The sequence below is a fragment of the Motacilla alba genome, chromosome 8, assembly GCF_015832195.1.
Source record: "Motacilla alba alba isolate MOTALB_02 chromosome 8, Motacilla_alba_V1.0_pri, whole genome shotgun sequence".
Lineage (NCBI taxonomy): Eukaryota > Metazoa > Chordata > Aves > Passeriformes > Motacillidae > Motacilla > Motacilla alba.
In genome coordinates this window covers 30,372,509-30,385,033 of record NC_052023.1, presented here as the reverse complement: position 1 = coordinate 30,385,033, position 12,525 = coordinate 30,372,509, and the positions used below count along the sequence as shown (strand labels likewise).

General features: G+C 46.3%; 1 protein-coding gene across 1 annotated transcript; it reads right to left on the bottom strand.

The window, feature by feature from the left end:
• On the bottom strand, positions 1–4,335 carry RNASEL (ribonuclease L). Its single transcript, XM_038144573.1, has 6 exons — positions 2,898–4,335; positions 2,456–2,544; positions 1,315–1,505; positions 1,110–1,230; positions 699–820; positions 1–336 (listed from the first exon to the last, which is right to left on the bottom strand). The coding sequence occupies exons 1-6, from the start codon at positions 4,333–4,335 to the stop codon at positions 201–203; spliced, it is 2,097 nt and encodes a 698-aa protein (XP_038000501.1). The 3' UTR covers positions 1–200.
• Positions 4,336–12,525: the final 8,190 nt, after the last annotated feature.

The window sequence follows — 12,525 nt, the reverse complement described above, 5'->3', positions numbered from 1 at the left end:
TGCAAATCAGAGCATCCAAAGCTTGTGGTTGTTACACCAAACTCTGGAATCTTTCCTAATTCAAGTCCTCCATACTCTGTCCCTGCGTCTGCTTTGGACCCCATCTCCTTACCCACCTCTTCAGCTCTTTTGCAGGTGAATAAATAAGAAATAAAAAGAGTGATGCTGGGTTCCGACTCAGGACAGGAGGCAGTGACATCCTACAGAGAAGGGTCCTGGAAGTCTGAGAGATGGCTGCACGCGGGGTTCTGGCGTAAGCTGTTGTACACATAGATGGTGAGTTCTGGGAAAACCTTCAGGAAATACTCAGCATAGTCTCCTATTTTTTTGCTGATGCTGAAAGAGAACAAAAGCAAACAGGATTTTTAAAGCTTGTCCAAGGGGTCAATAGTCTAGGATGCCCTTGCAGAGAAAAAGCCATTCCAGAGAGGCTTTCTGATAACTTTGAGTGGTTTCCTAGAAACCCCAGAGCTGCAACTTTTCTACTCCTTAATCCTTTTTTTTCCCCCCTTTTTTTTGGCTATTCCTCCAGCACCTCCATCTGTCTTTCACTTTCATCATGGGCAGATCTCTCAGGCACATGGTGGGGATTCTTGGGCTTGTCCTGAGCAAAGACAGGACTTGGTGGTCCTTGTGGGTCCTCTCCAGCTCAGGATATTCTCTGATTCTATGGCAGGGGCAAGGATGAGAACACATACCCTTCATCTTTGTGTTCATCCATGTTTCTCATGAGCCTCAGGAGTTGGGTGACATCGTTTCTGTATTTGGTAGGTTTTGCATTCCTGGGATTTTCCATGACATGTAAAACATCTTTGTCAATCTGAAAAAAAGCATACAGATTATTCCCTGCCTTTCACACCCCACAAAAACCAATAGACTTTGAAGGTTTGCCGGCCAATTTGAGAATGATCAACCCCTTTTATCACCCCAGTTAGCAGAGCTCCCTTTAGCATCATCTTCTGACTACTTCCTTCGACTGAATTGTTTTTTGAAGTTGTCTGTATTTTGTGTGGGGCTACTTTTTACAGTTCCATTTTTAAACACTCAGAAAATCTTCTGCCTGAATGTCTAGCTCAAACCTGATACCAACCCAAACTGAAGAGGATTACCATTTTGGTCCACTCTGGATAAGGAAAAGCTTTCTTAGTGACATTAAAATCTTGAAAAATACTTTTTCGGTTTGGCTCATCTTTGATTTTATTCCATATACTCTTCAGGAAGTTGAACCTGCTGTGGGATGAGAAGCTTCATTAGCTGCAGTGGGATCTCACTCCCACACCAAAATTCCACCTTCTTTGTACTCCCAGGCCTTACCTCTGATTGCTCCAGAAATAGGGGTGTTTGCTCAACCCTTCCAAGCCTCGTTCATCAGGAGAGGACAGGCTTTGTACAAGGTCCAGAGCCTCCATGTAATCTGGGGAATTGGGAGCCAAATCCTTGATTCCAACTTGCTGGAGGGGTTTCTCACCCCCTGTTAAAACGTAGAGCACGAGCCTGCCCAGGGCCTGCAAAGACACATCACTGCTCCCGTGCCACAGGCACCCAACCTCCAGCCCAATGGAAGAGGACTCGTATCCCCAAACCCTGCAGAGGCCCAGAAGTGTAAAATACACACCTGTTGGAACCCTGGCTGCTGAGAATTTTAGACTTTCTGTGCTAACAGGCACTGAGCCCCAAGAGATCACTGCATTTGACCTGAGGCCGTGGAGAAGGCTTCCAAAATGGAATGATGGAACTAGGATTGTGAGTGTGGAGTTTGAATAGAAGTGTGTAATATCACATGGTGGAAAACTTAGAGTTTAAGGGTTTAGAATATAGTAATAAATATAAAGCAAGATGGAGGTTTTAGGGCCATGACTGGTCCTTCTTCTTCACCTTCTTCTCCATGGGTTTGGATGGTATCGTGTAATTGGATAAAAAAGTCCCCATTGCAGGGCAGAGGTGGTTGGGTTAAAAGTAAAAATAATTATAAGTGGGTTTGGTCATTGGGTTAAAAGTAAAATTAATTTAGGCATCCCTTCTTAATTGGACCGTTTATCTTTAAAAGCCCTTTAAAGGGGTCTCTCTCTTGTCTCTCTCTTTAAAGTAGAGAGAGACACAGCTCCATTTTTAGTTTGTTAGAGTGAAGTGCTCACGGTTTGTGAGACTGCAACAGAGAGAAGAATAAACATCTGAGTTCAAACAAGAAATACCATCTCACACATTTTATCCCAACCCTGGCAAAAAGAAGTTAAGACTTGACACACACCCAAGACAAGCCTCGAAGCTGTGTGCACAAGGACAGAGGAGATGGGCATCCAAATCAACATTGCTCTTATGCAACATCTGTCACTACACCAATTTCCCCACAAATCAAAGCATTTTTTAGTTGGGAATGCAAAAAGCCTTTCCCTAGGACCCACACCTACAGAGCACCCAACATTTTAAAGCATAGGTTGGTTCACAAAGAACTTACCTCTAAATCTGACTTCACAAGTTGTTCTTGGCCTTCAATCAACCTTCTTTTATTACCAAAGTCTGCCAAGTAAATTTTGCCACCTAAATCTGGGGAAGTAAGAGACATTGTTAGCAAATGAAGGTGGCAAACCTTCAAATGGTCCATTGCTGACTTCTGCATGGCCCCTTCTTTAAAAAACTGTTCTCTGGAGGACACCTGTGATGGGTTGATCTGCCTGCACAGCCCTGGAGAGGTGGGCAGAGCTAAAGGGATGTGGAAGCTTGTTCCCTCTGTGAACATATCTGTACTTAAAGAGGAGCTCTAAAGCCACCCCCTTCAGCACAAAGACATCTCTACTTTTACAGACAACTGTGAGGCACCTTCTTCTCTAAACTTCAGGGAAAGCAAAATGAAAACATGAAGAAAGCAAAACAAAAACATAAAGAAAGCAAAACGTAACCTATTACGAAGTTCCCGGGCTGTAGATCCTGGTGAGCAAATCCAAGGGAGTGCATCTCTCTTAGTGCCTGGAAGATGATCTTCAGAGCAGCTTTGTAATCCTTCTGGTCTTCAGGGTCCTGCAGGTGCTCCTGGAGGTTTTTCTCCCAGAGTGGGAAGCACAAGTACATGCAGCCTTTTTTCTTCTCAGACTGGAAGAGCTTCAGTAGATGTTCGCAGTGAGAACATTTTTCAAGGAACTCTTTCTCTTTGTTCCCCTCTGCACTGAGGCTTATTTGCACTGCCACCTCTGTCTCTCCGTGGAGCCCGAGGTAGATGTAATCCTGAATTTTCTGCTGGATGTATGGAAATGTCTTCAGTTTGCCAATCATGGGGCGATACATTTGATCAAGTTTTTTCAGCTGGGCCCTCCAGCGTTTGCTGTTTGGCTCCCACGCTCTGGGCGTCTCTGGAATAAGCCTGACATTGTGCTCACGAAGAAGGTTTTCCATGCTAGGAGAACGATTTCTCCTTGCAACTGCAATCAGGTTCCCACGATCGGTCCTCGCTCCCTTTTCACACAACAACTTCGCTATTCTGCAATCACCTTTCTCCACAGCCACCATCAGGGCTGTGTTGCCTTCCTCATCTGCATCATCAATATCTATCTCATCCTTCTCCAACAAAGCTGTCACCAGCTCCGGGCTCTCCATTTCAACAGCCAGGATGAGGGCAGTTTTCCCACATTCGTCTCTGCTCCTCACATCCACACCGTGCTCCAGCAGGAAATGAACTATGGGTACAGCTGACTCATGTTTTCTTTTGCCTGAACCCTCCTTTAGGGCGTGGATCAGGGCATTCCTGTCTCTGTTGTCACGGATGTTCACATCAGCCCCCATCTCCTGGACCAGGATCTTCACAGCCGAGAAGTGGCGCTGCTTGCAAGCATCCATCAGCGCTGTGGCACCTCCTTTGAGCAGCTTGGCTTTCTCCTTGCTGGTCTCCCTCCTCAAATTCACCTTTGCTCCTCTGCTGTAGAGGAATCTCAAGGCTTCCTCTTTCCCATACCACGCAGCCTCCATGAAGGCTGTGAAGCCATTGATGTCCTGCTCGTCGATGTCTGAGCCATGCTCCAGGAGGAGCTTCAGGACCTGCACGTTCCCTGCTATCCCTGCCTCAGTAAAGGCAGTGCCACCATTGTCCTTCCTGGCATGCAGAGAAGCTCCCCTGTCCAGCAGAAGCCGGACCAGCTCCTCATCATCGATTCTCACTGCTGTCTGCAGGGGTGTCCAGCCATTGTCTACCTTGGAATTCACATCTGCCCCTTGCTCCAGCAGCTCCAGCACAGCCTCTTTATCCTTGTTGTACACAGCAGCATTTAACTCCAAGTTAAGGACTTCTGCTGCCTTCGTTCTGGGAGGGGAGGAGGCCTTCTTCTGGTTGTGAGCTGGGAGCTCCATGATGGTCAGAGGAGGGCTCTGGGTTCACCACCAGAACCCAGGGGTCCACAGGAGGATGGGAGAGGTGCAGTTCTCAGTGCTTTCAGAGTGGGGGATGTGCCAGGTGTGGCCCATGAAACACATTAGAGGCACTTCTGAGGCCTCTGTGGTCTTCGCCTGATTAATGAACAGAAAACACTGTTTAATTAGCCTGTGAAACCTCACCATTTATACTCCATATGTCCTGTGTAAGGGGCAGCTGAGGACAGCAGTGCCCGTGCCAGCTGGGAGAGCCAAGGCCTGAATAGAAGCACAGCTTTAGCACTCATGGACTCCTTGTTTCCTTGCCTGGCCCCAGCCCGTCTTACGGCCCAGGGAGGTGTCCCTGCTCCTTTTGCTGTGAATGTCATCTCAGACTCATCCCAGGTTACCTGATAAGCCATCAGTGTCAGGTGGAGATGGGCATTCCCCTTCAGTTTTGGATGGCAGCCACACACAGTCCTGACTGCCCCTGATCCAACATCTGGAGTGAGACAGAACTCCTTAATCCCTCCTGCTTCTACAGGCCATGAGGAGACCCCACTTGACAGGAAGCCTCTCCTAAGCTTTTCACCATGTTAGGAAATTGATCAGGTAGGACTTAATTTGCCTTTATCTATCTGGTGTCTAGAAAAAGTGGGGCTCCGATACCCATTTTCTGATCAGCGCTTTCAGGAGTTACTGCCTGACAAGCTGAACTGGACATAATTACCTAAGCAAATCAGGAAAGGGATAGAGAAATCTTAAGGTATAAAATAAAAGCAGAAATTTACATGAATTTACCCTCAGGAAAGCCAAAGACTGGTTTTTGGATGATTTATTTCCCTGCCCAGCAGGAAATAACACAGAATTTCAAGAATTTCAAGAAATAATCAGTATTTCATTGGTTTCAGCATTTCATTTCCTTGTGTTAATTTCTATACCTTTTGCCACACAGGAAAAAAAAAAAAAGTTACTTTCCTGGCCAGAAAAGCAGCACAGCATCCCCTGGGCACAGTGGGGCTCAAGTTCCTCACCTCTGTCGGGACAGCAGAACCCTGGGGAGGGGGAAGAGAGTGGCTGAGCACCTTTCTCCTCCTCCGAGCAGCAGAGTCACAAGGTCTGCACTCCAGGAAATGTTTCAATATTTCTATCCCCGCCCCACTGACTTTTGACCATGCCTGCATGTCCCCATATGTCACCCAGCCCTGCCTGCTGCCACCCAGATATATGCTGGCACCTGCCAGGACAGAAGGTTTTATCTACTTGCAGGAGGATGCTGGGGTTCTGGGGGAGGTGTTTGGTGGCCTTTTTTTCAGCATGCAGCAGAGGAGCCATGAGCAAAGTGCTCTGCCCCTGCACCCAGACCCTGCTCAGAAACATCTGCTCAGCAGTGCTTCAGGAGCTCAAGGTGTGGAGGCATTGAATGCATCAGGGCTGTGGATTGGGGGACATTTGGGGTTTCATTTTAAGTTTTTCCTCACCTTCTTGGTAAATCCATCCACATGACTGGACTTGTGGGGTTACCAGTTGTGGGTTTCTCTGGGTCTGGATTGAAGGCACTTGAGACAGTAATTCATGTTTGGACTCAAGTGTTTATTATTTCTTATCAGTAAAACAGTCCCACTACTGTGAGTTCAGCAGCTTTTCATTAGAAGGCACAAAATGGCTAACAGTCTCTTGTTACAAGGTCTTTTAAGACTAAACTATCCAATTAAGAACTGACACCTAGATTATTTCCCCTTTTAGCCCAATAACTGATCCCACAGAGCCTGCAATGTGGACTTTTCTGCCCAATTACAAAATGCACCCAAACCCATGAAGAAGAAGGAAGAAGAAGCATGAAGAAGAACCCCAGAACGACACTCTGTGCCCTCCATCTTGCTTCCATCCACAGCATACTAAAAATCCCAAAACCTAAATTTCTGACCAAGCGATACACCTACGCTACTCTATAATCTATTTCACACTTTTGTGGGTTCCAGTCTATCTTGAAGTCTAGGAAACTTTCTCCATGAATGAGGGTCAAAGTCAGTGCTCCCCTGGAGGTCAGGGCACCCCAGAGCAGACAGAGAAATATTCCCAGTGCCCTGGGTTTCCGCAGGGACTAAATGCTGCTGAATTACACCCAGGGAATCGCTGAGATGCAGATCTGTGGGTTCCTCCCTGGCATCACCCTGGCATCCTGCTCCTTGTAGGCAGCTCTGTGTAAACACCCAGCCTGTTCCTCCAGGCCCTCCTTATCTGCCTGGAAAGCCTGTGCAGGAAATACAAAGGAGGAGCCCAGGCTGTGATGTCCTACCCAGTTTCCTTCATTGCCCTGTGAGGCGCGATGAGCTCAGCAGAGTCTGTGCAGCTCCCCCAGCCACCTCCACTGCACTGTGCCAGCAGCAGGATGCAGCTCACATCTGAAGCAGGGCTGGAATTGTATCCACCAAATCATTCCTGACTTCCCCGGTGCCTGGGCACATGCACAAACTGGGAACCTGCATATGCACGCTCAGACAAGGCCTGATACAGGCACAAGGGCACAGAAAAGCCGTGAAAGGGCAGGGTGGGTGCAGGGTGAACTTTGTCTGGCTGGGGAAGAGCTTTTAAGGTAGACAACTGTCACTGTCATATTTTCTGGGAAAATCCCCTTGGTGAGGATTTTCTCCAGGGAAGCTGAGAAGCCTCAGCTTCTCCTGTGTTTTGCTGCTTTGGAATGTGGTTGGAGATTGTTTATCCAACATGTGAATTGTTTTAACTTAATGACCAATCACCATGACTCTGAGGAGTCAGTCACGAGTTTTTCATTATCATTCTTTTTAGCTTTCTGTCTGTATCCTTTCTTTATTCTTTAATATAGTTTTAGTATAGCATTCTTTTATATAATATAATATCATAAGATAATAAATTAGCCTTCTAAGAACATGGAGTCAGATTCTCAATTCCTCCTTCATCCTGGAGACCCTGAAAATACCACAGAAAAGTACTTTTGGATTAAAATTGAAGCTTCTGCCATTTGAAATTTGCAAAGCTCAATCAAGGTAATATTTTTTGAAGGTAAATAGATAATTACAAAGCCTTAGCTTGTTATAGTCAGCAATCTCATTTTGGCTCTCATTATAATTTGAATTATCGTCTCTATAATTGTAAAAGCTGTTTTGGAGACTGCCATTGTGCAGAGCCCAGCGTAAGGAGGGGATGAAGTGTGGGACTAAAAAAGAGGTACCATCTCTGGGTGCAGCCCTGTGTGTGTTTTCCGTGGATATCCCAATCCTTTGCTCACATCTCCGCGCCAGCTCTCACTAAACTCTGCCTCTGCAGGAGTCACATCCCTGTACCTCATTGGGCATCCTGCTTCCCACAGCATCCACAGGCTCTGGGAACATCCCACAGTCTCTGCATGGAATTCTGCTGGGTTTGTGCTGCCACAGGAGACCCTGACACAGCCCCAAAGGGACAGAGGCTGTGAAAACTCAGGGGCAATCTCCAATCTGTCCCACGGCTGTCTGGATCTCATTTTAATTCACAAGAAGAGTCTCTCCCAGTTTCACCAGGTCTGTGTCTGCAGCTGCTGGCGTTCAAGTACCCGTTTGCAGGCTGCAAAACAGACAAACAACCACAGCAAGGGCACATCTCAGTTTCAAAGCCAGTTAAAGCACCAAAAAAAAGCCAAAAGACATTAAAAAAAAAGCCAGTGTAACAACATCACATTGTCCACCCACCCAATTACAAGAGCCTTCTTCAGCTTGCTGGTTTAATTAAAGTAATTTATTATCTTATGGTGGGAAGATGAAAATCCCTAGGATGGTAGGAATCCAAACCCTGCAGTGGTGGGAATGAGTGTTGGCAACCAGCCGAGTTGTGGCAGGAGTGTCCTGTGCCTGCATCCCAGTGAAGAAGGGTGTGCTGGTAGTGCTTTCCTGATCCAAACTGTTTTTCACAGAGCCATACATTTGAACTCTGAGTCCCTGCACCAGGCAGTTTCCAGGGAATGAAAGGGTCTCCAAGGAGTAGCAGAGCTCCTCTCCACCACCATTCTGTAGTCACTGGGTTATGGAGCTCCTGCTGTATTTGTACATCTGCAGAGTCGTTGTTTGCCCCCACGCACCCAGGGACTCTGGAGATGAACTGCTGAGACACAGACAGCAGGGAAATCAAGGGCACAGCTAAGCAAATCTCCTTTTCCTCCATTCTGATGGACTTACACCCATTTTTGCATCCTTTCCCCCTGAGATGACATCTCCTGAGAATCCTTGTCCTCCCAGCAGCCACAAATAAACATTGAGCAAAATGTGGCAACAAAAACTGCCTGCCAAGGGCAAAATAATTTTTTAAAGGAGCTATGAATAGTAGGATGAGGTTTTGGGTTTTTTTCATGTTCCCTTCACGTGCTTACTTATTATATTTCCAAGTGGGAATATCCCAGGGTTTGGCCATGCTGATGTGACTCTCAGTGCTGGAACACAACCCTGGAAAATAGTCCACAGGAGGGTGGCAGGTGATGCTACCCATGGAGGAGCATCAGCCACTTCTCACAGAACCATTTAGGTTTGGAAAGACCTCCAAGGCCATTGAGTCCAACCATCATCCATCACCGCCAAGTCCAGCACTGAACCACATCCCTCATATCTGTGCCTTTTCTGGAGTATTTTTACCTTTTTAAAATTCATTTTTTAGTTTTTTGGACTGCTGCTTAATCCTCACCACCACCAAAAAAGAAATTTTTGCCAGCAGGGAAGGAGAGGTGAGGGCAGCAATGAGGCAGGCAGGGATCTCACCAAGCAGTGCAGCAAATCCCAGTCCCTGGGCAAAGAGAGCAGGGCAGATCCATTTAAAACAGCCCAGAGCAGCCAAAACAGGTCAGACAAGGAGTCAGGCTGAGCACCTGAGCTTAGATGCCTTTCCCAAGGAGAGCAGGTGCATCTCCAGCAGGATTTCTCCCAGCTGTTTCTCATGCCCATCCTTCCCCCAGGCTGTGGCTGTGCCATGTCCCAGCTCCCCTCCAGCACAGGCAGCCCAGCCCTGGGGAGGCAGGAGGGCTGTTGGATTAAGCCCTTTTCTGACCCAGAGATGGGGCAACTGAGAGATGTTTTAAAAACTTGCATTCTATTTTCAGTCTCATGTGAAGGGTGAGAGAATATAATTCACATCATCACAATCAGAAGCAAATTATTTCCTAATTGCAATACACTATAAGCATTTCTTGGCCACACCATACTGTAAATGCCTTAAAGCCACTCATCTAAAATCACCCTTTGTGGGTCCTACTACAATGCATTTTTCATAGTTCTGTTTCTCCAAAGTGTCCAGTCTTATTTACAAAACCATCCTTTGAAACTTGTTTCTAGCTCCATTTCTCTCTCAGCAGTGTCTGTCCTATTCCATGGCATTTCTATGTCACATTTCTGTCTCAAGGTTTGCATACAGATGCCCACTGTGTGAGTCTTCTGTCAGACTGAGAATTTTCTACAATCCATTTCCCACATTGGCTGCAGACCCCAGCACTGCCCTCAGTGCCCCAGCAGCAGCAGAAAGCATGAAAATCACCTCTCGTTCTTCCTCAGCTCCCGCGGCAGCCCAGGGGCACAAATCCTTGTGCAGCAGCTGGAGTGGATTGGCAACCTTGGCATTCAGCTGCCTGCTCGGGGCAGGGCCAGCCGAGTGGGAGCACATCAGCTGTGAGTTCTGGCACCTCGTTCAGGCAAAGGCCTTGCAGTGGGAGCTGCAGAGCCATGCCATCCAGCTGCTCCCTCCCTGCTGGCTGCCCCGGGGCTGGCAGAGCTCTGCAGGACACGGGGGAGGCATTTGGCATGTTTGGAATGGCTCAGTGCATCCCCTCTGCTGCTGAGCTTCCTCCAAAAACATACCCAGATAACATTTTATAGCCTTCCTTCATGTCCTTTCTTTAAAAAGAGAAACAAGTCATGAATTTACACACATGTAGCTGAGCTTCCTCCCAAAACATATCCAGATAATATTTTACAGCAGGCCTTTCATTAAAATGAGAAATAAATCATGGATGTGCACACATGCCCCTGAGCTGCCTCCAAAAAACATATCCAGGTAACATTTTACAGCAGCCCTTTCTTTAAAAAGAGAAGTAAATCATGGGTGTACACACATGCAGCTGAACTGCCTCCAAAAAAACATATCCAGATCACAGTGTTCCTTCACAGCCTTTCTCTAAAAAGAGAAATAAATCATGGATGTGCACATATGCAGCTGAACTTCATCCAGAAACATAACTGGATAACATTTTACAGCCTTCCTTCATGGCCTTTCTTTAAAATGATAAATAAATAATGAATTTACACACATGCAGCCGAGCTTCCTCCAAAAACATACCCAGATAACATTTTACTTTGTGGCCTCTCTTTAAAATGAGAAATAAATCACAGATGTACACGCGCACAGCCTGTTGTCACATGTGTGTATCCATGGAAAATTAAAAGCTCAGAATTCCTACACTTAAATGCCTGCAATCCACCTGCCTAAATCCTTGTCCTAGTGCACTCCTGCATCCACATACGTGTCCTAAGAGCACCCCAAAGCTGCCTGGTCCCATTGGAGCAGGGATCTTCTGGCTGCAGGAACCCCTGAGCTGCTGCTGGGAATGCTCCAGCTCCCAGGGCACGGGGAAACAGCTTTTTTTGTCCACCAAATAAAGCCACCCCTCCCCATCCTGGCTCATGGAAAGCTGGCCCAGGAGCAAGTTCGTGTTCGCAGCCTGGGGGGCAGGGCAGTGCCAGCCCCCACGGTGGACCTCAAATCCCCTCAGCTGCTTCCAAGATTTCCAGCCTCCTCCCTGGGAAACTTCAGCCTGGGTTTATTTGAGTGACCACAGCTGGATGAGGGGAGCTTTGGCTCCTCTGTCTCAAATGTGGTTTTGTGGGTTGGGGTTTTTTTTATCCCCCCCCCGAGGCTTTAAGGTTTTGCTGTATGACCACTGGGTTTTGGTAGCAGGCACAGCTGGATACAAGACTGGGTTTTAGTGACTGGGTTTTCTCCTTGGGAAGCATCTCAGAGGAAACTGGGCTGCAAATGGGTTTGTCCAGGATCAGCTGTGGGGTCTGAGAGCTGCCACCGAGGCTGAGGCTCAGCTTGGGCCATGCATGACGCAGCAAGAATGGACACAGCCTCACATTTCCTTGTAAAAAAAGCTCAAAAAGATTTTAATTCTATATTTTTATTACTTCTTTATTTTTTAAATTTAATTTTAAATTTCATTTTTAATAATTTGATTTTAAAATTAATTAAATTTTAACTTTAATTTTAGTAGTTTGATTTTAATTAATTTTATTTTTATATTAATTTAATTTTAATTAATTGCATTTTAATTTTTATTTTTATTTTATTTTTAAAATAATTTTAAGTTAAATTTAATAAAAAATAATTTTTTGTGGCGAATCAGTTTTAAATTAACTTCAACATGTGCAAGACAAAGTATTCATATTTTTCATTCAGAAGCTGCAGTTTAAAAAAAAAAAGGCAACAACAACATTACTTTTTTGATTCTGGCTGCTTCTAGTCTGCTTTACTGCTCTCTTTCCCGACAAGTAATTTAAATATTTCCTGGCTACTTTCCAGCTCATTTCTTCCCTCTGACACCGACAAAGATCAGATAAAGATGCAAACTGCTACGATCCTAAATCACCTGGCTTGTAAGACAAGGCCATGCTTAATTTAAAAGGAGATGAGGGTTGAGGGGAAGCTCAACCTGCTTTCCTCTGGATGGGTGGGGATGGAGCAGAGTCCATGTGTTTTACAGTGCCTGCAGATCCTTGGCCCCTGCGTGGCTGTCACAGGGCTCAGGAGCTTCTGCTGCTGCCACAGCTGCTTGGAAAATGCATTTGAGTGGCAGGGGGTGGCTTGTACTCATAGTGACACCTTGGAACACGCACATTCTGAGTTATTCCCTGTGATTCCAGCTCCTCCTCATCAGCCCTCTCACACTCTCCTCCGCTGACACAGGCCAGTTAATTTTGGCTTCCAGAACACGCAATAAATAGAAAGAAGGCAACTGAAATTAAACCATATTTCTGTTGGCTTTTTATTCCGAGCACTTCTTCGAGCTGCACTGGGCTGCTCCTCTCCAGCCCTGGGTGCTTCCATGGAGAGCTCTTTCCATGCAAACTTCCCCTTCCCTCCCAGAGCATTTGAAGGAACTGCTCAGATCTCACTGCACTCTGCACAGGAATAGGATTT